Consider the following 27,806-nt stretch of genomic DNA (forward strand, 5'->3'; position numbering starts at 1 on the left):
TGCATATGACACTGTGCACTTCCACTTGCTAAGTTTTTATTATTAAAAAAAAAGAGTATTGAAGATGAATGATTATGTCATGATAAACATTGACTTATACCCTTCACATACTTGCATATAACCTAAGAGTTACACACTCGAGTTATTTATGTGTAGTTTCTCTTTATATGACTTTGTAACTCGATGGAGGTTGATTGGTAATTCATTTGTGTTAATCTGGTTATATAAATTCTTGTATTTACATGCTATCTCATGACACTGAATATACACATTCACGCGATTCGTTGCACTTAGGGTTCCTTGTGAGCATTAAGAGAACACCCGTGGCGACTATGACACTTTGTGAGGTATTCTTGAGCTATTTATTGTTCTTTTGAGTGTTAACATCAAATCAGAGTTCATGACATTCAGTTTTCTTTTCTTCTGGACAATTCTTTGTACACTAGTATTTGTTTTTGACTTGCTAGCCTAGAGGTGACATCTAGTAAGGAGATAGAAACCTAAGTCTTGTAGCCTACTCAAGATATGAAGGTTGAGCCACCCCTAGAGATAAACTTAGTTCATAGACTACTGTTCGAGCTTAATTCACATTGGTGATATGAAGACAATAAAAGAAGTGTAATGATTGTCCTAATTGACCATGAAAAGAAAGAAATTAAAAAATGAGCAGAAGAAAAAAAAAAAAAAAAACAGAAATGCACAATAATGAAGTGAAAGATTAATACCTGTTCCGCACAAATACCACAAAAATTCAGGGACACAACACATGTTCTCCACATATAAAGACTCTTTAACCACCTAATGTCTCAGATGTATTCATATATGGTTTGTGAATAAGTTGATCTAGGGTGGTCTTGGTCAGATATGGTGAGTAGGTGAGAAGATGCTAGGGTGAAGGACTCGACACCTCACAAATAAGTTGGATCCTTTTCAGACTAGTCCACTCCATACATTTAGTATTTGATCTTTGCAATATGTGGGGTGTTTGATCATGACACTCCTCCTTACATATGATGAGTGAACCCATCTTTTTTGAATGTTTTTGAGGGTATACAAGTTAGGCCGAGTCAAAATGACCGTTCTGTAGGTGTCCATGGATATCCTGGGTGTAACGAGTCATACACATTACATAAGTCTCGAGATTTCGCCTATGTATACTCGAATTTATATGGTTACATTAACTATGAATTGTATTGCTAGTTGAACCTATGTGAGTATATTGTTCTTAATGGCTATATAATGATGAAACTTGCATGAGTAACTTGCTTTGGAGTTGCATGAATTGTGTATGAATGGGTTTGTGTGTAATCCGGTGATATTCTTGTATGTGAAATGGTATACTTGTGTTGCATGTGTGTTCATTTAATATTCATTGGAATTAGTATCTCTAGGTATCGCCCTGAATTACATTCACGTTATTTGTTAGAAACTAGCAAAACGTTAGTTTGGGGGGGGGGGGGCGGTGTGATTACGCATCAAAGATGCGTAGTTAGGCATTTAAATTCATGATTTAAAGATTAAAATTTTAATTAAATGCCTGATTATGTCTAATACTTTAATCAATGAGTTCGTTTGATATTTTAAGATAATTATCCTATTTTTGCCAAAAATTTATGGGTACTCGCGTTTAATTATTGCAGGACAATTTCTAGAAGCTGGACCGCACACATGAGGAGAGCCCGAAGTTGGAACACGTGAGCATGCAAGGAATTATTTACTTGAAGCCGTGTATGTGGGTGAGCGTGCACGCAGATTAATGAAGTATTGCATGCAAATTCATATGTATTATGCATACTTTTGACGTGGGACCTATTTGAAAAAATGAGAAGGATTGAAGGCCGTGTGAACGAACGTGTGTCCGCGTCAAAGTGGCATGGGCTTAGTGAGTTCATGTGTGTGTGTGTGGCTAGTGTGAAGATGCAAGGCTGTGAAAAAAAATCATGAAGGTAGCTAGGTCTTTAAGAGCAGCTGGGCCGTAGGCCCCATGATGTGACCCGACCATGCAATGTGAAGTGTGGGTGCACTGGGTCTTGAAGAGAGGCTGGCTTAGGGCTTCACAAGGGGTTTTCTTTTTATGTGGGAAGTGCCACACAACAGCAAAGGGTGGTCTCGGCATTCTTCTTTCAGGCTCACGTCCTCTCTAAGTTCTCTCGTCCTCTCGGCTCTCATCGTCCCTCTGTCTCATCTCTCTCAGCTTTCCTCTCGTCTCTCTCAGCCCTCTCGGATCCGAGTGTTGCTGCTTGCTACTTCAACTGCTGCCTGTTGTGTTGTTCCAACCTGAAAGCTACACCCCGAACTACTGTAACACGACTTGCCCTTCTTCTCTCCCTTCTCTCTATCATCTCTTCTTTTAATCTATTTTATGTTTATTTTCTGTTCTCTTTTTTAAAGTAAGGTTAATTTTTTTTTCCTTTCTTTGTTTGCAACAATCTTTCTCTTCAGGTTGAGTTTTGTTTCATTGACAAGCTCGGTTTGCTCTTTCTAAATCTTAAGTTTGTTTTCTTGAGTGGATTGTTTGGTTTGGTTTAGTCTCTGTTTAAACTATTGACTAGGTTAATTTTTGTTTGAGTTAGCGTTTGATTGAGTTTTTTTTTTTTGGATTGAATGTTTTAGTCAAGTAGTACAATATTGGTTTTTTTTTTGGCCTTTATCTGGAAGTTCAAGCACAAGGTTTCTTTTCCGGTCCGAACATTTAATATAGGATTTAATTACTGTTACTTGTTTCTTGTTTAGATTTCCCACTGTTTTTAAGCTTCGTTGCACAAATCTCAAAAATCTTAGGAAACTAAATCTGAACTGTGTTCAGTAAACTTTTCTTTTCTTTCGGAATTATACAAAGTTTGGAATTAAATTGCATTCCCTAAGGAGACGATCTGACCCTTGGGCTAATTAATACATGACTGAACTCTTATACTTGAGATAGCTTTCAAGCTGCTTATTTTTAGAGTGAGTCATTAAACATAACAATTTTTAAAATTTGTTTATTTAGATCTCTAAACACTCTTTATTCTTTACATGCCAAATTGTTCTTTTGTGTTGTTCATTGTTTATATAGTTTTTTGCTATTAAAACTGAAACAATCTTAGACAAGCCAATGATAGTGTGACATATGAAACTTGGGAAACATTATTATAAGGGAAAATATGATAGAGGTATGATGACCATATATAAATGGGTTTTATTTAATTGTTTTTTTTTTTTTTTGGCTAGGCAAGAGATTACAAAAAGCCAAAGAAACCAACAAAAATAGAATGAAAGAAACTCAAAAAGGAGAATACAACATAGATAGAAAATTTAACAAGAGAAATAAAGAAAAGTTAGGTGACCTCATTCTCTAGCGAGCAATATTCAAATCTTATCTTAGCTTCCACTAAAGGTGGGAGGAGATAAGGAAGGAATGATAATTCCTAATGTAGACTTTTGTCAACTATCCACACAGTAAGGCTATGAGCTGATGAGTTCGCTTCTCTAAAGGCAAAAACAAACTAAACTAAATGAGAATCTTTAAGATTGTTGATCTCTTTTAAAATTGGACAAGTCTTTTGGGGTTTTTCATAACCAGGCTATTAATTTCATTAATGACCAGTTTCACATCCCCTTTAATTTGAGAGTGGCGCACTAGCGTAATTGTAACTTTCTTCACTGCCAGGCAAAAGGCTTCCCCCACCAAAGGATTCATAACATGGAAGTTCCCGCCTAGAAACTTTATTCGGGCTCTAGAAAAAAAGATTTAGAAAATATAAATATTCTACTCATGGTAATGAAAATTTTATTCATCTAACAACAAATCATCGGTTAGTAGCGTAAAGATATTATATTAATCTTACAATTGTTTTTCTCTTTCCTTTAATATTTCTTTTTATTCAAGTTTAAATTATTCGAACTTCAACAACTATAATTTTTGGCATTCCAACACGTTAATTCCTTGCAGGTTGATTATATAGTGAACCATTGTTTTCCATTTGTCATCCAAATGCAAAATGACCACATATGCAAACAATTATAAGCTTTTCTATATCAATATTATATACATTATTAAATTTATTACGATAATTGTATATCTTGAATTAATAAGGTCTTATTTTTTTGGAGCCCAAATTGAATTATTATTATTATTATTATTAAAAAGGTAACGCTAAATTAACTATGCTACGTAAATATTAATTTAATTATTTTTAAATATTATAAGCTTTAACATCCCAAAGATCTTAGTCAAATTATTTCAAATTTAAGTTTAATTTTACATAAACTTAATTTAAATTAAATGAGAGCTTAAATTTACATTACTTTCATGTTCAAATTTTAAGGTTAAAAAAAATAAAAATAAAAATAAATTTAATATCATTTGGCCACGCGAAAAATCCACATATATAGAATTCTCCTTTGTTAAATTTAAATGTATCTTACTTACAATAAAAACAAAATTTAATCGCCAGTTGTCCTCTTGAGCTAGTGCCATCTCAGCAGAGTGGGTTCCAAAGGCCACATGGCAGCTTCCAACTGGTGATTTATAAAATTGTAAATTTATTCTATTTAATTAATGCTCAAAGCTTAGACAAATCCCAATTTGCCACTTTAGAGTAAATTTTCCGTATATTTGAATTTATATATGAATTTTAAAACACGTATTGTTCTGCTTGTTTCGAATTAGAGAGAGCCACTGTTCCCAGATAAGCATTTCCGCCGTATTTTATCGCCCGTGGTGGCTGTGGTCTGCTTGCGGTGATCCGACGGCTTGACTTTGAGATAATCAGCCTCGCTTTCCTGGGTTCATGGCTATCTCTTTGGCAAGGTCAAGGAACATTATCCGTCGTCTCAAATCAAATATTGGTTTTGTGGGTGTTGCCAGCGACAGTTCTTGGACTTCTTCTTCAACTCATCATCCGCAGCGCCATATATCTTCCTTAACAGCCCCAATCTTCATAAATTACAGAAGCCCTCGTGCAGCTTTCAGTAATTCAGTAGCCCATTTCTCCGCTGGCCGTTTTGAATCGAGCGAAGCTGAAAACCAGTTGGATTCTTTCCGGGATGTAGATGGCGGTCGGGTACTCGCGAATGCCTAATTTTTATCTGATAATAATGATGCTTATATGATCATGACAGTCACGGTGTTTGTATGATTGTAGTACGTGATTATTTTGAAATTCGCAATTCATTGAAGTTTATTGTGCTGTATTTTCATGGGCAGCAAACTCTATTGTTGTTATTTCTGTTGGTTGGACAAATTGTGAGATTGTGGTTGCTAAAAGAATTGTGAATTTGGGGCGAGTGGCTTCAAGTCAATCGGAGTTGTAGAGAAATTAAAACTGGTAGGACTTTCTTTCGGGTATCACGTGTTGAAACCCATTACGCTATTATTTTAGGGTTCGCGTGGTTCGCGGTTATTCCTGGGAATCTCATCTCTATTACTGTAAAGCTGATTCTCTCTTTCCTGTCGTCTTTTAAAAATATCAAATTTATCTTATAAGTATATTATTCCAAATAACTCCTTCAACTACCTACAACTATCTCGAAATATCCTTACAATTATATCAAATTTATCCCTATAAATACTTGTAATTATCCCAAAATACCCTTATAACTTGTCTACAAATATCTCAAAATGCCCTTATACTATTCAATTTTTTTATTATTTTTAATAAATTTTTAAAAAATTTAAAAAATAGATAGTCTTGGGCACGCACTTTTTTTTTTTTTTATAAGAAGAGTGACACCTCCATTTATTTATTGATAAACTCTCACTTTTGGCAGAAGAATATCGTGATTACAAGACAATTAATGAGAGAAACAAAAGATAAAACTTTAAAAGCCTCCTAAAAAACAACACCAACATCCAACCAAAACAGGATTACAAGTCCAAGCAAAACAAAACAAAACGAGGACCTACAAAACAAAACTCACGCAACAAAAACAAATAAAAGATAAACAACATAAGGTATAAACCAAAACCAGTAGGAAATCAGCTAAACATACCTCATATAAGCCGTACCCATCTTCTCTAGTTTATACAACCTATTGATAACTCTAGAGAGTTGACTACTATTTGTAAATAAATTATTCCTCCCCATAGCACCTTGTCGAGTCAAGACATCTGCCACTTTGTTCCCTTCTCTATACCAATGCTTTATCGAAAAATCTATTCCCTTAATAAACCAATCAGTTGCTCCCAAAAATCTCACAAAAATACCACAAGGAGTACCTACTAGATCCTATCCAATTTACAATAATATTCAAATCACATTCAATATCAATCCTAGTATGGCACAGATGTTTGCAAATCTTTATTCCCTCCAACACAGCTCTCAATTAAATTTCGTTATTTGAACAAGAGCCAAAATATTTTGAAAAACCAAAAACAAAAGAACCTATATGGTCTCTAAGGATGCCACCACCACCCGCCGGCCCTGGGTTCCCCAAGCTGCTCCCGTCCAAATTTAGTTTCAACCTCCCTTGCCCCAGTTTTAGCCTTCTCACACATTGCATAGTTTTAATTCTTTTATTCATAATTTGCACTTCCAGATTCTGCAATATCCGAAAATTAGCATCCTTTAACTGAGTCATTCCTGTCGTGTTCTTGCTCAAAACCCCCACCCAATACTTAATGGACAGCCACACATCTGTACTACTCTCCAATTTTCCCTCCATTCTAGCCGCACATGTCTTTCTCCACAGCCTCCAAACTACTAAACAAGAAATCAAACCCATCAATGATCCCAATTGAGAAAATCTGGAAGCCCTATTAAACCATATTTGGACTCTTTCTTTCCAACTTTGTTGTCTAAGAAAAGGAACATCTACCTTCACCGAAACCTTCCTCCAAACCTCAGTAACAAGGTCACCCTTATTTAGCACATGCTCCATATCTTCTGGCTGCCGCATCTCACAACAATTACACGCCGAAGCAAGAGAAACCCGCACCCTTCTCACCTTTTCATCAACACTTAAGCACTCAAAAGCGGCCTTCCACATGCATATAGTAATTTTTTTCGGTAACCATTTATTCCAAACCCACTTTGCCCAATCAAACTTTGGAGTTCTAACTCTGATAACATCCCATGCGGACTTTGTATTAAAGCAACCATCCTTTTCCGAGAGCCATAGCAGTAAGTCCAAAGAGTTTCTAAGATTTCCCACCTTTTCCATCACTTCTTCCGCTTTATTATACCCCAGAATCCTCTGCAAATTTTTCGCATCCCACGCATTATTGATAACTAAATCTTTTAATCTGATATGTAAATGTGCACCATCTGGACACTCTGCAAACAAAGGTCCCGAATCTAGAAATTTATCATACCACAATTTTACATCTCCTTCTCTAACCTTCCATTTAGATTTACTTAACAGCTCAGACATACCCTGTAGAATTTTCCTCCAAAAGGAAGAATCTGATCCATGAGGTCTGCAAAGAGCAATATGTCCTCCTTTCACATATTTAGTTTTAAAAAATCTAGCCCATAAAGAATTTTGAGTTAATAAATGCCAACCCAACTTCATGAACAAAGACTGTTGCACTTCCGAAATGTCCCTTACTTCTGTGCCCCCCTCCTCCACAGGAATGCACAATTTCTTCCAAGCTTTCCATTTCATTTTTTCTTTTCCATCCTTAAATCCCCAGAAAAAAGAAGTAAACATACCTTGTATCTCTTTTATCACCAGTTTCGGGACATTTAGAACAGCTAGCAGATGTAATGACCTACTCGAAAGCACATGTCCCAACAAAACTAAACGATCTCCTTGAGACAACAGTCTACTTTTCTAGCCCTCAACTCTCTTCCTTATATTTTGAATTAAAGGGTCAAAATGACAGCCCTTCATTTTACCATCCACTATCGGCACACCCAAATATGTAAAAGGAAATTTACCTTCACTAAAACCAGTTTTTTGAAGAATTTCTCCCTTCCTTTGAACACCCAATTTCTTTGAGAAAAAAATAGTTGATTTATCTTTATTCACCCTTTGGCCAGTCCAGTTTTCATACTCCTTAATCACCTCCATTATCTGTTTAACAGATTTTTTTCCAGCATTAGCAAATATAACAACATCATTCGTGTACATTAAATGCGATATAATAGGTGCACCACACGAATGTGCAAGTAAAATCCGCTTCTCAGACAACTTTTTTTTAATTAATTTAGAAAAAATTTCTTCCATGATGATGAAAATATACGGCGACAACGGATCCCCTTGCCTCAAGCCCCTTTTTGACTTGAAGATACCTCTATAAGTGCCATGTATCATGACAGAAAACCATGGAGTAGAAATATAATTCTGAATCAACTTACAAAACCAATTTGTAAAACCAAGAGAATGGAAAATCTGATCTACCACCTGCCACTTCACTCGATCATACGCTTTGCTCATATCAAGTTTTAGCATTATATTACCTTCTCTCACCCACCTATGTAATAATTTTATCATCTCTTGAGTAAGCATTATATTTTCAAAAATATTCCTCCCTTTCAAGAAAGTACCTTGTTCTAAAGATATTAAATCACCCATCACCAACGAAAGCTTACCAACAATGATTTTGGAGAAAATTTTATAGATTACGTTACAAAGGCTTATCGGTCGAAATTTATCAAAAGACTGAGGATACTTTACTTTAAGAATAAGCACTATGTAAGAGAAACAAAAAAATCGAGGCAACATATCACCTTTGAAGAATTCTCTTACCGCATCCATCACATCATTTTTAATAATCTTCCAACAGGTAATATAGAAAGAAGACCCAAACCCATCTGGTCTCGTGCTACTATTCACACAAATAGAAGAAATAGCTTCATAAACCTCCTCCTCAGTCGGTTCTTCCCTCAACCAACCTATAGACTCCTAAAAAACCACCGAATGGATAATACCGTTCAGATTTGACCTTTGCATAGAACTATTTTGCCTCAAGAATTGCTCAAAATAATTCACAACCTCATCATGGACCATCTGCATATTTTCCAACACCGAACCAACAGGAAGCACCATTGAATTTACACAAGAGTTACGCCTTTTTTGTGTAATCACAACATGGAAAAACTTTAAATTTTGATCACCATCAATCAACCATTTCATCTTTGCTTGCTGCCAACTTAGCCTCTTCCCTTATATACCATACCACCAATTCAGCCTTAGAAATAAGGAACTTTTCTTCAACTGATTTTGAGTACTCTGTCTGTAATAAATTCTCATATTTTTCCCCCATTTCCTCCAACTCTTGAATAAAACCACCAATATGACCAAAAGTCTGTTTATTCCACACCCTAAGCCTTTGTTTTAGCCTTTTCAATTTACCTGCCAATTTTCACAATCCTGAATCCACCACAATGTGTTCTCTCCAAGATGATTCCACCATTTCCAAAAAATCGTCATTCGACGTCCACATGTTTTGAAAGCTAAAAGGCGCTGACCCATACCTCTCCATACTCGCACACAGCTGTAAAATGATAGGAGAATGATCTGAAGTATTTCTTTTCAACAAAGATGTCTTAGTTTCACCATATTTTATAGAAAAAACATTATTAATCAGCACCCTGTCCAGTTTCTACCAACTTCTCATCAAACCTTGTTGGCCGTTACACCATGAAATTGACTTCCTTCGAATTTGAGGTCCAATAATCCACATCTATTAATACAACCATTGAATTCAGCCATAGGCGAACCTAAGCGAGGTCTACCTCCTACCCTTTCCTCATCTGATCGAATTACATTAAAATCCCCCATAACAACCCAAGCCACATCAAAACTCGACAGCCCCTGAAGCTGTTCCCATAAATTTCTTCTCTTAATATGATAACATTTAGCATATACAAAAGTAAGAAGCAAAGAGTCTCTATCTTCTGTTAACAAAACTGTTACACATTGATTTGAGGTACCCACCCAATCCACTTGAACATCATCTTTCCAGAACAGTCAAATCTTTCTTCCTTCCTCTACATTAGAGCAAGAGTTAGTAAAATTTAAAAACGCTGCCCACCTTCTTATCTTTTCTATATCTTGAAAAGGTTCTGAAACTGTCAAAATCGAAACTTTCTAATCTTTCACAATTTGTTTCAATCTTCTCTTCGACGTGCCCAACCATCTTATATTCCAAAACATAATTTTGTCAATCATAAGTTCAACTTTTGAGGCACTGCCTTAGCCCTCTTAGACTTTCTCACTTGACCATCATCTTTACTTCTTCCTTCCGATTCACCCACTGTCACATTACCTGGATCAGAGCAATATTCTTTTTGAGTATCAATTCCATATCTCCCTCAAACAACACATCATAATTATCCCTACACACTACACCCTCCGCATCACCCTCTCTCTCATCCACCTCTTCCACCAAAATCACCTCCCCATCTTTGTCCTTTTCAACTTTTCCTCTCCACCCTTCATAAACAATTCTGATTTCCTAGGCAGACCTAGAACAACCTCCTAGTTCTACTTGCACCCCTACCACCCCTGACTTCTGTTCTTGACAACGATTGACTTTCTCTCCACTATTTTTCTCTACCAAATTAAACTCATCCACTTTTTGACTACCCGCATTATTAACCTCATTCAAAATTTCTTTATTTTTCTCAATCCCATTCGACGGACCACTCACGTTTCCATCCTTCTTCTCCTCCACCCTCTGATCTCGAATCTTCAAAACAGGACCTTCCTCTTCAACTCTCATATTCTCTTTTCTACCCACTTCCTTCCAAACCATCTCATCTCCCTCCTTCCTCATACCTACCTTCCATTTATCCTTAGGCTTAACTCTAAACCGGCATATTACTTCAGTGTGACCTTGCATACAACATTTATTACAATAGAATGCCCTCTTCTCATATATTACCCTTTGCCAATTTTGCTTTTGTCTTACCACCAACGGAAAACCCTTCACAGGATCCTTTTGCAAGTCCACTTCAACACATAATCTCACACCAGTGGCTCGTGTTCTATATAATGTGGCATTATCCGTCCCCAGGAATCTACCAAATCTAGTGGCCAAATTTTGCAAACACTCCATTCTATATAAATGTAAAGGTAGACCTAGTAGAAAAATCCATTGAGGTGTGATCGATGGCTCCTTGTTTACATCAAAATTCACGGATCAGTTAAAAAGCCGAAATTTGCACCCTTTCACCCATCTTCCTTCTTGTGCCTATGCATGAATGTAATCCTTTTCGTTTACCAAATGCAACAAAACATGATAGTTGTCCAAAAAACTTATCATTGGGACTTCAGAGAGACCGCATAATTGGATAATATGCCTATGAAGGACATTGATAGACGGCCTTGCAGAAAGAAATTTATGCACCAACGCAAACTTCAGATCTTTAGCAGCCTTTTCCATCTCCACATCTGATTACGCGTCAAAACTGCGTAATTGAGCATCTTAAACCGGGTTTTACGGTTTATATTTTTAATTAAATGTCCAAAATTGTCCAATATTTTAATAAAGTGCCAAAATCATCATTCTTGAATTTTATTTCATTATTTATGAAGTTTTGGTAATTTTTTGTCGTAGGAAAAATCTCGGAAACAAAAACCGACACCTGTTCGTATTTCGTGCATAACTTTTCCGTCCGAGCTCCGATTGAGACGATTCAAATTTCTGAAGAAAGAGGAAATGATTATCTACAACTTTCGTGTTTTGAGTTTTGCGAGAAACGGGCTCCAGAAGAGTTAGATTTGTGGTGAACAGAGAACGAAAAAATGAAAAAGAAAAAAAAGAAAGAATATATATTAAATGGGCTTTGATTTGACCCGGCCATGCAGCCGGGTTGGGTCTGGCGATTGGGTCTTAGGGCTGTGTTTCCCCTCTCCCCTTTTTATTCTTTTTTTTTTTTCCTTTCTCTTCCCGGTTGGGCGCTGCCCCAGCCGCATCCTTCTATTCCCTGTTCTCCTTCTTCTTCTTCTTGCTTCTCTCCTCTTCGCTTCTTTCCCCTGCCCTCTGCTCTCTCTCTCGTTTCAGCTCTGTTTTCCCTTGTCCCCTTGCTGTTGCACCTCCAGCAACACCAGCCCCAGCCTCGAGAAAACAAAATCTAATTCCCCATTAATTAGTTCTGATTTCCTCAATGGGATTTTGAATTTTGAAGATGGAATTAGCCTCTTCAAGGCTTCCGCAAACGATTTTTCCCTAACGAAACCTTCCCCCTTTTCGACCTTATTATCCCCCAAACCACTCCCCGCAACCCATAAACTAGCGTCGACACCTCCCCTCAACCCTCCGGTAACAGCTACCGTAGACGGTGCGGTCATGTCTATTAACTACCTGTTTTCCATATTGAACACCAAAAAACAAAATAAAAATAATCAATAAAAAACCAAACTTGTGGTAGACCTATGTCTTCCGTCACTGTATGTTGCCGACGCAGGTTCGCCGTCATCACTTTGTCGTTGTCGCCGTCTCAGATTCTCGCAGCCCAATGCCGGAGACGAAGCTGCTGCTGCTCTCCGACGAGAACCGCTGCCACTGCAACGCCTGAGTTCTGCAGCGGAGATGCCGGCACAAAGACGCTGAGGCAGACGAGTTCTTTGAAGCGGCGGAGATGGCGGCGTTGGCGAAGACAGATGCAACTCCTCCTTTCCCTTGGAGCTGCACGAGAGTCAGTCCCAACTCCACCACTGGCCGCCAACAGCACCGACGGTGACTCCCCATGCCGTTTGGGGCGATGGAACAACAGGGCGCCTCGCTGTCCAGAGGCAAAGCTCCAACGCCGTCGTCATCGTCTCTCGTTGCGACGACAACACGAGTTTCACATTCGCGGGGCAGAGTCGGAGAAGCACCCCCAAACGCCGTCTGGGGCGACGAAACAACAGGGCGCTCCAATGCGTGCAAGAGAAGCTGGAGAAGTCGGAGATAACCTTGTGGCGACTAGGCTTTCACAGAAAACCTCACGTGCAAGTGAAGCCGGAGGACACCCAAACGCCATATGGGGCGACGGAATAGTAAGGCGCTCCAACGCCGTCGTCACGGAACAACAGGACGCTTTAACTCCGTCGTCGTCTTCCCTCGTTGCGATGGCGGCTAGGGTTTCAAGTCTTGGGGCACGCACATATGCTAGTTTTTGTAAATAGGATGCCTGCCTCGTGGGGACATTTATGTTTGATTGGCATTGTAAGATTTCTAGGAATATATACAAGATTCTCATGTCAATGTTTGGCTCAACATGAGAAACCTAGTAGGTATTTTAAGACGATGACTATTATACCCTTAATAGGTGTGTAATGAATATATAAGTAACAATTGTATTTTTCAACACAAAAACCTACTAAAAATATGTACTTAATTAAATCTATATGCCAAAAATTTCAACAATTATAAATTTAAAATATATAACACTTGATAATCGATTAACCAAAATAAATGAGGGCAATATAGTGTCTAAATATTAATTGTTATATTAAATTTTTTGTTAAAAAATAGTAATATTACTTTTATTTAATAAATTGAAATGTCAATTAAAATGTTAATGAACATAAATATTAACAATTTTAATAGACATTTTTTATATTTCTAATGTAAAAATGAACTAAAATTTATGTTAATTAATATATTTAATTGCCATTTTAATATTTTCTTGATGAAAAATTTTAATTAAAAATTTATTATTTATTAATATCTTCAATTAACAATTTATATATACTTTCTAATTAAAATAGTTAATATTTATGCTAATTTAAAATTTTTACTTTTACTTCATTAGTAATTTATTATCTAATAATAGATTGTGATTATATTATACTATAGGGGTATTATTATCCAGAATCAAAATAGTGAGGGCAATTTGGTCCATAAAGTAGGATTTCCATGGGAATAGGATTCCCTTAAAACTTACCCATGGGGAGAGGTGGGAATAGGATGTCCATGTTTCATGGGAATCTTTACATTCCCAGGATTCTGAATATACCCGCCTTCTTAGATTCTCATGTTCAAACAAACGTGAGAATGATATGTCATGGGCATCACATTTCTTGGAATTTTAAAAGATGCTGTGAAACAAATGCCCCCTTATTGTTTTGATAATCAACATCAAACTCCATATATTTGGTAATGGATATATTGGACTCATCTTATAGGTTATGGAGCAGAGAGGATCACCCTCTATATGCATGCTGGAGATTTTAAGTTCAAACCTGAACAAGGGGTTGGCAGGGGTGTGGAATGGGGAATAGGTTACCCATTTGCAAAGGCCAAAGCCGATGTGCCTCTTACTGGAAGAATGTGTATTGATGATGCAGTCCCGTATGGATGGTTATATCACCGACAATTTATTAGTGTCAAATGGACTACAAATACATGTGAAACGAATGTTGGTGTAATTGACAGTCCTCTACACCCTGTGCACTGGAGATGATCCTTTTTTTGAAAGGGAAGCTATAGGGGTCACCTGCAAAATTTGAGGGAAAAAAGACATGTCTTTGGGTTACATACTGGCAATATTCACCTTAGCACAATTTTTACAAAACTTGCATGTGCAGATTTGATTAGTTTGGGTCTGGTTCATGAATCCAAATAGCTGAGATTTAACTTTATCGTTCCGAAATTCCTAATTATATATATATATATATATATACACATTTATAACATAATCTGATGCAGTTTGATAATTGACTAAAAACTGAACTTGAAGTACTGTACTCTTTGAAATCAGCAAAGATATCCTTCTTGAATTTCCTAGTTGATCATGATTCCTCATTCAATTTTCAAGTGCATCGTGTATATAGTGATTTTTTTACTTATGTATTTATCTAGTATTATCTTTCTTTCTTTCTTTTGTTTTTTTTTTTTTGTTCATATTTTTATAAAGTTTTTTTTTTTTAATAAAATGCTTCATACGGTGGGTTGTATTGACATGCCAAAATATGGTACTATTTTAGAAATTGTGTATCCATATTTATTTTTCATATAATTATATTTGCTTTTTAATAAAGGGCTGGATGCATATAATTATGTTTCTAGATTTGTGCTTTAGTAACAAACTTAACTGTCCTGTTTATATGTATGGCTTCAAAGACTAATATACCGTGCGTTAGTTGGTGGTGGTATATGTATAGGTTTGGAGTTTCGCTATATCTATAGGTAATTACTTATGCGAATCCTGACTCTAGCACCATCATGGCAGGTCTTGGATTTTCCAGGGGGAGTGGTTACTTTAACTTCTGAAATGAGGTTCATACCTGAATCCACTGAGAAGCGAACACATTGCTACCGTATCCTTGATGACAATGGAAATCCAGTCATTGGTGACAATTTTATACAGGTATTCCCTTGCCATCCCCTATATCTTTGTGGATGGAGAAATAATGAGTTCCTCTTGCCATCTCCACTTCTTAAAAAAATGTAAATCCAATATGATAAATTCTTCTAGGATACCATTTTAATCAGGTCAGCAAAGAAGTTGCTGTAAAAATGTACACCGCAATGGTCACACTTCAAATAATGGATTCCATTTTCTATGAAGCCCAGAGACAAGGAAGAATTTCTTTTTATGTCACCACCATTGGAGAAGAGGCCATTAATGTTGCATCAGCAGCTGCTCTCAATGCTGATGACCTGGTCTTCCCTCAGGTACATCACCACACACATGCAATATATACATATACATACATATATATGACTTGTCCAGTTAGTGGTTGGGATTGTATTTTGGGGGCTTGGATTTGGTTTTTTGTAGATTTGGAAAAAAACTCAGTTCAAATTTTTTGCTCTACTTTTTACTCAAATCCAAATCCAATGTGCGTATTCCATGCTCTCAAACCTAGGGTGGTCAATGCATTTGAGAGATCTATGTCAAAAATCATACTCTCATCTAAACCTAGTCATTGTACAGAGGATTTGATTACGTATGAGACTATTTCAGTTTATTTGTTTATTTATTTATTTTGCAAAGTCTAGTCATACGAAAATTGGTTAAATAATTATAGAGACTTGTAGGGAAACCCACTTAAAAATAGGTCAGCCTTTTCCAACTTTGCACTTTGTTTGGTTTGAGAGATTTGGAGGGGAGGAAAAGAAATGTAACAGACGAATTCCTTTGTTTGAGCATGTAAGGCGAGAAGAATGGAAGGGAATTCCTTTGTCTTGGATGCCCAAAATTCTGTCCTCCTCAATTGGGAGAATTGGAAGAAAAATTAGAAAGAGAGATACAATGGCGCATTTTGTTATTTTAGTATTATGAGATCCACATAAAAAATGATCCTTTTTTGTTTCATTGACTAACATAAAAGGGAAGAGAACCTTCCCTTCTCTCCTCTCTCCATAGTTGTTGAATTTTTAACCCAGATTGTAGGATTATATGATCTGCTCAACCTATGTAGCTAAAATAATCCAGCCATAGTATAAAATTGTAAGTTTATAGGAGTGTAATAGGTTCATTTTTTGGATTTGCTATTTGTAGGATTGTTTTAGGGATTATAGAATCTACAATAAACTAATATAGAATTGGTGTTCATCCTATTCAACTTGTCTTTGAGAAAGATTCGAGCTATGAGTTGATTTTGTTCATTTAATTTTACCCAAATTACGATGTCTTAAAAATATTTTTAGTTCATTATTGTTTAATAGGTGATTCAAATATGGATGTTAAGATTGAGGATGAAGATGAATTTAATACATAAGTAAAATTGACAATGATGATGGCGACAATTATGATGACTATATGTAGTAACAAACCAAGCCTTACGTCCCACTAGGTGGGGTTGGCTACATGAATCCTTTTCCGCTAATTTACACGATCGTGGGCAGTTTCTTTTGACAACTTAAGAGCTATTAAACCTTTACTATCTCATTCCAAGTTATTTTATGTCTACCTTTACCCACTCTACTGCTACTATCAATGAGTAGCTCACTCCTCAATTTTGGCCTACACTACTCGTGCCCAAACCATCTGAGCCATTTCTTTCTTATCTTATCTTCTACAAGTGGTATGCCTAACCTACCATGATGTTCGTTCCTTAATTTAGTTTTTAGCGTTATGCTACTCATCCATCTTAGTATTCTCATTTAAGTAACTTTTACTTTTTATATATGTTGTTTATTAGTTGCCCAATAGTTTGATCCATATAACATAGCTGGTTTTAAGCCTTCCTATATTACTTTTAATTTTTGAGGGTATTCTATGATCACACAACACGTCTGAAACACTTCTCCGTTACCCACCTTGCTTTAACTCTATGTATAACATCAGCTTCAATTTCTCCTTTAGCTTGCATACCTAGATATCGAATATTAGTTGTCATTAATTTCTTGACCATCAAGTTTAATATTTTCTTCAATATTCCTCCTACCAATGAGATTGCATTTCATATATTCTGTCCTATACTTATCCTAAAACCTCTAGATTCAAAAATTTCTCTCCGATTCTAACTTAAATTCTAGTTCACCCTAGTTTCATCAATAAAGAAAATATCATTTGCTAATAACATATACCATAGAACCTCATTTAGAATAATCGTAGTAAGTTATCAATCACCGGTGCAAAAAGATAAGTGCCCAAAATAGATCCTTGATGTACATCTATTGTGATTGGAAATTCCCTAGACTCTCCACCTATAGTCCTAATGCTAGTCATTACTTTATTTTCTATATCCTCAATGATATTAGCATACCTACTACATACTCCTCTCTCTCTTTTTATTTATTTTATTTTATTTTTTAAAATCTAAAACCCAGCATAGAACTTCCCTAGGTGCTCTACCTTAGGCTTTCTCTAGGTCAATATAAATTATATGCAAGTCCCTCTTATTTTTCCTAAACTTTTTTATTTATCTTCTTAAAAGATATATGGCTTTTGTGATCAATCTCCTAGGCATAAAACCAAATTGTTTTCTGAGTCCCTCATTCTAATCTTATTCTTTCTTCAATTACACTTTTCGATAGTTTCATTGTATGACTCATAAGTTTAATTCCATAATTTGAATATCTCCTTTATTTTTTGTATATAGGTATTAAAATGTTGTTCCTCTTTTCATTTGACATTTTTGTAGTTTCTATAATTATGCTAAATGAAGTAGTTGATCACATAACTCCATTTTCACCTACGTATTTCCAAATTTCAGTTGGGATGTCATCTAGTCCTATACCTTTTCCATTTTTCATTTTTTTTTTTAAATGCAAACTTATTTCATTAACTCTAATTTTGCGAACAAATCTAATTTTTTTTTTAGTTTTTTCCTCATTTGTCAGTTCTAACTTTAAGCCTTCTACTTGGTTTTCATTAAAGAACTTATTAAAGTAACTTTTCCATCTCTCTTTTATGTCGTCTTCTTTAATCAAGACGTAATAATCCTCATTTTTTATACATTTTACATTACCTAAGTCCTTGCTTTTTTTCCCTTCTCAAAGCATGTATTCATTGTAATAAGATCATATGACATGGGCATTGTCTAAGATTATATCACTAAACTCATTTGTTTTTTTATCTCTTTATCCATGTCCTTCTATCCTCTCATAGCCTTTTTTGTCCTTTCCAATGTGTCCATTCAAATTGACTCCTATAAATATTTTCTCTATCCTTGATATCTGTTGTATACTGCTACCCATATCTTCCCAAAATTATCTTTTAAGGTTTTCTTCTAAGCCTATCTAAGGAGCATAATCATTAATGACATTTATTATCTCTTGTCCTAAGACTATCTTGATTTTTATGATTTTATTCTGTATTTTTTTTTTAAACTTCTATTACACTTATCTTTTAGCACTTTGTCTACGATGTTTCCTACCCTATTCTTATGTTGTTTTTTTTTTTTTTCCCAATGTACCAAAGTTTAAATCCTAATTTTTCAAATTATTTTAGCTTTCTCCCTTACTTAATTTGCCCATGTGTGTCCCAATATTTGATGTTGCTAATCTAACCCTAATCTCTTGAGCTAACTTCTTTACCCGCCCATGTGTAGAATGATGTGGGAACCCTCGCATAATCAAATAGTACTTGGGCGCCAACATGGCACGTCGCTTCAAGGCGACAACCTAACCCACCCTTGCCCATTTTTTGCTACTCTTGAGCGGTATAAGTATAATGCATCGCTTGTAGGGGGCATCCCAATGCATAATCGATAAGAATTCATACCATAGAGATCTGACAAGTTTTGCGCTTGTTGTTAGTTACCTAATGCAACTCTCTTCCTTGACTCAAGTGTGGGACCGACTGTGATGATTTTATTGTTTTAGCAGTGGGCACTTAAAGAAGACACTGATGATGATCTCAAATTCTCAATGATATTGAAGAAGCAAAAATATGGTTTGGATGATGGCATGTTGAAGAGCTTGCGTGAGAGTTTGATTTTTGTTATTTGTTTGCTAAATCAGCTTTTAGGTTTTAATTAATTGATTTGTGTTAAAAATTATGTTTCTTTATTTTACGAATATATATTCCTTTTCATCAAAGATTTGGTTCATTGTGTTAGACATGCAATGATTTGAACCTTGATTGGCTATGGAGCTAATTTGCTAGTGATTTTTTTAATTGTTAGTACTTTCGAGACAATGCTTTAGGTTAGTTTTATTGAAATTTACAAAAATGTTAGATATAATGTATTTTTTGGTATTCTTTTACATGGTTGAATTGTAGGATTCTTGTTCAATCATGTTTAAATCCGCTAGGAATCCTACATAGTAACTTGATTTTAACATCCTAATCCCCTTGGAAACAAACTATGTTCATCGGGCTGGTTGGCCACTTTAGCTAGGCAAATTGACCAAAGTTTTTGTGCTCTTTGGTCCCATTTGATATAGCTTTCATATGCTTGATAGATTAAAAAGTCAAGGTTCTAAATTTGGATTTCAACTAAAATTTTGAGACCTCAGAAACATGGAAATTCCAAGGTCAATTTTTATTTTGATTTTTAAAAATGATGGAAAATTTAGTGGTGAATCATGAATTTTTTTTTTGTTTTTTAAAAATTGAACTTCAAAAAGTGTTAATGGACTTTATAATGCAAGATTTAGAGTTAAAATATTGTAAGTAAAATACATCAAGACAAGTATGTTGTACATGGTGCAATATGTGTTCTACAATTATCCTAAACATATTCAATTGTTATAAATGAAATTTAAAAAATTAATTGATTATTAGATATTAAATGTGAGCTTATATCTAAAGTTCAATTTTGCAGAAAACCATCCAGTTATACACTAGTTTAGCTAATAACTACATTAACACGCATAAGCTGACATGTTTATACAGTAAATATTTACACTGCTCTCTAGTTTTTATCACGCACATTGTTTTTCCAAATGAACTTGCAATATAACATGGCTTTAGTTTTACGAACCAGTCAATAATGGTCAAATTATCCAAAGTTAATTTCGATATTCACAAGGGATCATCCTAAAGACAAACTTTAACGCAAACCTTGATATTGGTCTCCTCCATGGCTTGACCTTGACAAGAAGGCATAGCTCAGGAATCCCAAATTCCTTATTTTTACAAAAAAAAATAAATGTGAAATCATAAGAATGAAACTTTTCTTCGTACTTTTATAATTCCAAGCCAATGGTCAGATTTCTTGCACCTTAAGTTTTTTGTTCAAGTTTTCATCATTATTCTGATCATTTGTGAGTGCATTTATGAGTTATAGTGGAGTCTTGAAGACATACCATGGGCTAATTTGTGGCTTAGCCCTAACCTTGTCCTCACACAAGGCTTTCCTAGGGCTTTAGGCTCAGGAGATACAATCCCTACTTCTGCACTCCAACTCTGTCGATGCATTTTCCCATCCAATTGTTTGATGAAACGCTGGCAATCCATGTAACGATACTGATTGTGTTGTAGCAGTCATGGTCATTTCAGATGCTAAGTAATGCGCAGTGGATGCCACATTCATGAATTTGTTTATAAGATTAGCAAACTTATTAAATCTTATAGTTTCACATGTTTTGACCCAAAATCTTGCACGCTAATGTCTTAAATGATTATTACCAAAATTTAAAATCAAATTACACATAGCGTATGCTAAACATGTTGATATTGGTTCTTTTGTCGCTAAAGGGAGAACATTCTTCTATCTGTTGCAGACACCATTGCATTGAGTATAAATCTAATCTAAACTAAGAAATCATAAAATAATGAAACATGAAGAATGGAACATATTTTTCATGTTTCATACTTCATACCATAGTCACATAAAGCATAAACAACTAATCAAAGAATAAGAGGCATGGATCAAATACTAAAGCCTCATTTCAAAATTTGATGCTGAATTTTTCTAACTGGGGGAGACTTGGCATAGGACAAGAAGCCAAACTATAGGTTGACCCTAGTCATGGAGAAGAATCGGACAAGAATTTTTGTGTTTAATTAATTATACTATGTGCGTTTAGTTTAATTTGTGTAGGACTCTGTATTTGGGGGGCTTGTTTGTAATATTTGTGTATTTTAGGATTTGTTTGTAATTTCATCTAGTTTTATGGATGTGTAATTTCATGTGTTAAGAGGCTTTCTAATAAACAGTGTGTGAAAGCCATGTAGAAGGTGGTTGTTAAAATTGAATTGAGAAAGAGTGTGTGTGTTCCCTGTTCTCCCCTTGTATCTCCTTTCTCCTCTCTTCTCTCTTCCTTCTTCTGCTTTCCTCCCTTCTATACCTCATGGTTGCTGATCATTGATGTTGCTCCTGCATCCTATAGGATACATGGATGTGGCTTAGGACTTATGAGGTATTCTCTTGTAATGATACTAGACGGAACAAAATCATTATGTAATGGTGATGGCTTATTTTTAAAACCATGATCCATCCAGACTACCCATCCCTTATTCTCTCATTCACTCTCATCTTATTTCATTTTCATTAGTGGCCAGCATTTACTTTTATATACTAAGCCCCATTTTGTGCACTCTCTCTCTCTCTCTCTCTCATCTTGTTTGTTTTTTTTAAGTTAACAGGATCCATTCAAATTTCAAGAATCATTTCATTACAATGTTGTAGTAGTCTTTTGATATCCAACTCATTTTCCAAAATAACTAATTTTCGGTTGTAACATCTATAATTGTATTTTACAACAGTCAAGCTACTTGCTAAAGGATCATTGACCAACTAATCGATGAGCTTTGGAAGTATGCAATTCCAATTGGAAATTTAATGCCAAGTTGCTGTGGAATGACTGAAGCCTCAAGACTCTCAACGATATCTTTGTTATCAATACTTTTTGGGGACAAAACTCATTTAAATTGAATAAAATAAAGTTTGAGTTTATTAAAGAGAGGAGTAAGTAATCACACCTTGATTTCTAGCTTTCCCATGAGAAATAAATTGATATCTTTTTCTTCATGATATTTTATAGAATTTTCTGACGGTTTACCTTTAGGACACGACCAATGGCAAATGCATTTGTGAAAGATGGACTGTAGGAGTATGAAAGTAGCTTGGAACACTTCCAAATAAATGCAAAATTTGCACACTTGATTTGATCCTGAAATATGAAAGAATGGTGTTTGTTTTATTTTATTTGAACTCATTTCTTGCTAAAAGGTGAGATTTTGAATGCTAGTTTATGCCTCCATTGGGAAATGGGGATGGTTGTAACTAAGTACATGTAGAGCTTCATAGAACACAATCGAGTTTTAATTGAAGTTCTTGTAAGATCTTTATTTGTTGTGCATTGGCATTGGAGGAGGGGAAAAAACTTCGGATTGGAGTTTGTAAGATCTTCATATGTTGTTCATGGAAATGAACTTGGATAGCTTGTGGATCATTAATGTTGGTTCTATAAGAATGTATTGAGGTAAATTTTGACAATAGACGACATATTCTTTTAATCATGGTTATGAGTTATGATATGACCTAGTTTCATAATTTCGTAGGAAACAAATGAACTTGATTGAAGTGGTGGTGGCAACTAACCAGTTATATAAGGCAGTTGACTGGCCACATAGAAAATGCTCAACCCAATAGAAGTGGTTAACTAGTTCGGCCAATTTTTGGTAGAAAATTACTTCTTTTAAAAGTGATGTTCTGACAACCTAGTCCTTGCTCAATTGTCCTTGTGACAAAGTTACCTTGAAGGCACTAGTTAACTAATAATTGGCTTGGGTTTTCTCTATTGAGTAAAAAAGAACTTGTACCCTTCTCCAGTTGTTTTGTGGCCTTTTTTATTGAGTTGATTTCGAAATAAAGAATTATGGGAATAAGACTTACTATTTACAACTTATCCGACCTTAGAGAGAAGGAGGTTTTTGAAAATTATTCCAATTTTATTTTAAGGAAATTTTTCTCAAAGTGAAGTGTAAAACCCTAGCTAGTATTTAGAAAATTTGTCTTTGGCAGGCCATATGATTGTATGTCTATGGATAATGCATGTTTGTATGTGTGCATGTATTTATTTTCATATACATGTACATGCATATAGTATATTCACATATAATATTTGTCAGCCGAGTAAATACCAACATCACCTAACTCCAAATATCCAACCAAATTCTGATTCTACCTTCCAAAGGACATAAAAGTGATGGATTTCTTCTATTGCGTGGTCATTAACATGAACTATTTTCTTGCAGTACAGGGAGCCAGGAGTTCTATTATGGCGCGGTTTTACATTAGTCGAATTTGCAAACCAATGCTTTGGAAACAAAGATGATCTTGGGAAAGGAAGGCAGATGCCAGTCCACTATGGATCTAACAAGCACAATTACTTCACTATATCATCGACCATTGCGTATGAACTATGTGAATTTTGGAAATTGTTTTTTTACATAATTTCTTTATATGTTTTTTAGTAAGAAACATGAGGAAACCAATTGCAAATATTTTTCTTGCTTTTTCTTCTTAGTACGCAAATTCCTCATGCTGTTGGTGCTGCATATTCTTTGAAAATGGATGGAAAAGATGCATGTGCGGTCACATATTTTGGTGATGGTGGAACAAGTGAGGTGATTATTACTCAATATTAATTGCATAACTTCATTATTTTTTTCTTGATTTAATAAAATCTAGGGCCATTTGGACACCTTATGGAATTGAATCCATCTGTTTTTTTTGTTTACATGTTTACATTAGTCAGTTTTGTATTACATTTTAGTTGGAATGACTATCTCGTTGCTTGTGTGAGATCATTTTTATGATTTTAGATATAAGATTTTTGCCTTGCTCTTATGATTTGAGTGTCAAAATCTTTTCTGATTGCAATAATGCCATTTTTTGGTCATTTGGAGAACACTGAAGAGATAGTGGCATCCAATGATGAAGATTGGCCTATACAAAGGTTGTTAGCTTTGGAAAATGTCTTGCCTTAGTGTCACAAGCCAGGCTAATGACCTGCCTTAGTGTCACAAGTCAAGCTTGTTCAAGGCATTATGCTTGCATGTGACTGCTTGTCTTGTGTGCATGGAATAGGTTACTATCATGTAAATACTATTATGACTTTTATGTTTTGAGTAGGTGTAAGACTTAGTGTAAAAGGGGAGTGTGGCAACTTGGACTATTTGATGTTTCCTAGTGCTAGAGCTAAAATAGCATATAAACCTCTTTAGGAGAGGGCGAGTGTTCATAAATATTTTACAACTCACTAGATTTTGCTAACCATGTTTAGCCTACTTTCCTCCCTCACTAAACATATGTTGCTTATGGAGGTGTTTCTAATGAATTATGTTGCTTCAATGTTTACTACTTGCTTGCCATTTTCTTTCATGAATTGTTAACTTCTTCCGTTAACTTTACATTCAACTGCTATGAATGTGTTCTGTTGGTACACCCCCGTAATCTTTGGCTAACTAGTTAAACAAGAGTGCTTTAGCTAGTGCCACACGACCCTTCATAGGGTGTGAAATATTCAACCTATGGAAATTGGTATTAGAGCCTAGTTATTTGCTATGTGAATTTAGTTTCCTTCGTTGTGGGATTGTGTTAAGCATTGGTAAGAGACCATGCCAACTAGTACCGAGAGGATTGAAGCGCTAGAGGCACAGGTTGGAGGGATACAAAAACATTAATAGAATTCCATGATGGAAATATCAGAGGATCTCCACCATATAGTAGAAACTTTGCAGGCTCAGATGGCAAATTTGACTGCAAAGATGAACCTGATGGTTCTTGTTATAGGAAACTCCAATGTTATGGAGTATAGAGGAACTAGGGTGCTAGAACACAAAACATTTGGGGGTGCCCGTGATGCTAAGGAGTTAGAAAAATTCTTATTTGATATGGAGCAATACTTTTGTGTGATGAGTACAAACTTAGAACAAGTGAAAGTAACCGTTACAACAATGTACTTGGTGATGCTAAGCTGTGGTGGCATATCTAGTACAATGAAATTGAGAATGGACATTGTGTAGTTGATTTGTGGGTATACTTGAAAAGAGAGCTCAAGGCCCAATTATTTCTTGAGAATGTTGAGTATATTGCTCGTCGTAAATTGAGAGACCTTAAGCACAATGGATCAATTAGGGAGTATGTGAAACAATTTTGTGTTTTAATGTTGGATACTGAAACATGTCGAAGAAAGATAAGTTGTTCTGTTTTCTTGAGAGGTTGAAATCATAAACAATGACAAAACTTCATTGATAGAGTTTAAGACTCGCCTATTGCACAAGCTACTGTGGAATGCTTGACTAACTATGTTGGAGAGAGTTCCACAATGCCCAAAGAGAGTGGCATAGGTGGAAACAACGGAAAGTCTTTCAACAAGGGCAAGCCAAGTCTTTCTAAGGGCAAGATGACATGCTTCTTATGTTGAGGCCCTCACATAGTTGCCAAGTACCTTCATAAGTCATGGACAATGTCTTACAAGCTTCCATTGCAAAGAGGGACTAAAAGATGATGAGGATGAGGAGGAAACTTTGAGGATGGGTGCAATGCGGTTAGCGAATGTGTTGGAGAGGCGGGCGAAAGAGACAAAAATTACCCAGGCTAAAGGGTTAATGTTTTTGGATCTACGGATCAATGGGAAGAACACTTGTGCTATGGTTCATATCGGGGCTACTTGTAATACTTTTTCACAGGCAAAAGCGTAGAGACTCAAGTTATCCTTAGAGAAGGATTTAGGATGCATGAAAGCGGTTAACTCCACAACTCAGCCCACTCTAGGAGTAGCCAAACAAGTGACTGTGAAACTTAAGTAATGGGCAGGACATGCGAATTTCATAGCTGTGCCGTTGGATGAATATCAAGTGATTCTTGGATGGAATTCTTGAAGGAGACTAAGGCAAAATGACTTGTGTGACACGATAGGGAATATCATTTTTTGGTGATGCCATTTCGGTTGACTAATGAGCGATATTTTGCACCTTGATGAACTAGGTATTTCATGAGTACCTTGACAAGTTTGTTGTGGTATACTTAGATGATGTTGTTGTTTACAGTTTCACTTTAAAGGAACATAAAGAGCATCTATAGAAGGTGTTCGATAGGATGAAAGAGAACAGTCTGTATTTGAAGAGAGGGTAGTGCTTTTTTGCTCAGTGGAGCATTAAATCCTTGGCCATGTGATTGAGTAAGATCATATTTGGATGGATATGGAGAAGGTGAAAGCTGTGCAAGATTGGAAGATCCCAATGATAGTAAAGAAGCTGCGTTCTTTTCTTGGACTTGCCAACTATTACAAAACGTTCATAAAGGGGTACTCGAGGAGAATTGCTCTTCTGGTAGAATTACCGAAGAAGGGTCATGAATGGAATTGGATAGAGAAGTGGCAGGGAGCCTTTGACAACTTGACGGATTCCATGATGCAAGATCCAGTACTTGCTCTTCTAGACATCATGAAACCCTTTGAAATACAAATAGATGCATCACATTGTGCCCTTGGGGGAGTCTTGTTACAAGATGGGCATCTTGTTGCGTACCAGAGCCATAAGCTTATTGAAGCCAAGCGTACACAACTCAAGAGAAAGAGATGTTAGCGATGATGCATTGTCTTCACGTGTGGTGACATTACCTACTTGATTCGAAGTTTGTGGTGAAAACAAATAACTTGGTTGTTAGTCACTTCTTTACACAACCAATGTTATCCCCTAAGCAGGTATGATTGGTAGGAGTTCCTGATAGTGTTTGATTTCATATTTGAGCACTAGATGGGGCAGATGAACAAAGTCCTAGATGCACCTAGCAGGAAGGTTGAGCTTGTAGCTTTACAGATGGTAACATGCTTAATTAAGTAAGGTTACCATGAGAATGTGGAAGCGCATTAAGGAGAACCTTGCCAAAGATCTAGTTGCCTAAAACCTCATGAAATTAACAAAAGAAGGCAAAGCACGCCAATTTTGGTTAGAAGATGAATTGTTGATGACACATGGTAACCAACTCTTTGTGCCTCGAGCTAGAGATTTGAGGGAGACATTGCTTTCAAGACTATGATGACACTATGTGAGTAGGACATTTACTGAAGCAGAGGTATTACTAGCTACACATGTGTGATGATGTGGTTGAGTAAACCCAAACTTGGCAGCAAGACAAAGCTGGCGTAGAAAAAAACTGTAGGGCTATTGAAGCCCCTTCAAGTACCAAGCAGATTGTGGGAGTGTGTCTCACTTGACTTCATCACCAGCCTGCCTAGAGTGGTAGATGCAGAAAATATACTTGTGGTTATAGACAAGTTTTTGAAGTAGGGTACTTTCAAACCTACATAAGTACTGTTCGACAGAGGTGGTAGCATAGTTTTTAAAATATATTGTGAAGTATTGAGGTGTTCTCTAGGATATTATCAATGACTGGAACACAAGATTCACTAACAACTTCTGGACAGAACTTTTTAGAATCCGCAGTTCACAGTTTGACATCTCTTCAAGTTACCACCCACTAACAAATGGACAGACAAAGAGATTCAAGGGGTTGCTGAAGGAGGGTTTTCCCTCCCTTACATTGAAAGGTCTATAAAAAGACCTCCTATGAGAGACTTAAAGGCACGTCCAAGT

General features: G+C 35.9%; 1 protein-coding gene across 2 annotated transcripts in view; it reads left to right on the forward strand.

Moving 5' to 3' along the window:
- The first annotated feature begins 4,627 nt into the window (after positions 1-4,627).
- LOC131164956 (2-oxoisovalerate dehydrogenase subunit alpha 2, mitochondrial) overlaps positions 4,628-27,806 on the forward strand; it is a 33,976-nt gene continuing 10,797 nt past the window's right edge. Inside the window, exons 1-5 of one of the 2 annotated variants that reach the window (XM_058122524.1) lie at positions 4,628-5,045; positions 15,090-15,227; positions 15,353-15,535; positions 23,460-23,617; positions 23,732-23,831. In XM_058122524.1, coding sequence (XP_057978507.1) covers positions 4,773-5,045; positions 15,090-15,227; positions 15,353-15,535; positions 23,460-23,617; positions 23,732-23,831 — 852 coding nt within the window. In that variant the 5' untranslated portion in view covers positions 4,628-4,772. The remainder of the gene's footprint in view (positions 5,046-15,089; positions 15,228-15,352; positions 15,536-23,459; positions 23,618-23,731; positions 23,832-27,806) is intronic. The other variant, XM_058122530.1, reaches the window with a different exon arrangement.

Source organism: Malania oleifera, chromosome 1 (genome assembly GCF_029873635.1).
Source record: "Malania oleifera isolate guangnan ecotype guangnan chromosome 1, ASM2987363v1, whole genome shotgun sequence".
In the NCBI taxonomy this organism is placed as follows: domain Eukaryota; kingdom Viridiplantae; phylum Streptophyta; class Magnoliopsida; order Santalales; family Ximeniaceae; genus Malania; species Malania oleifera.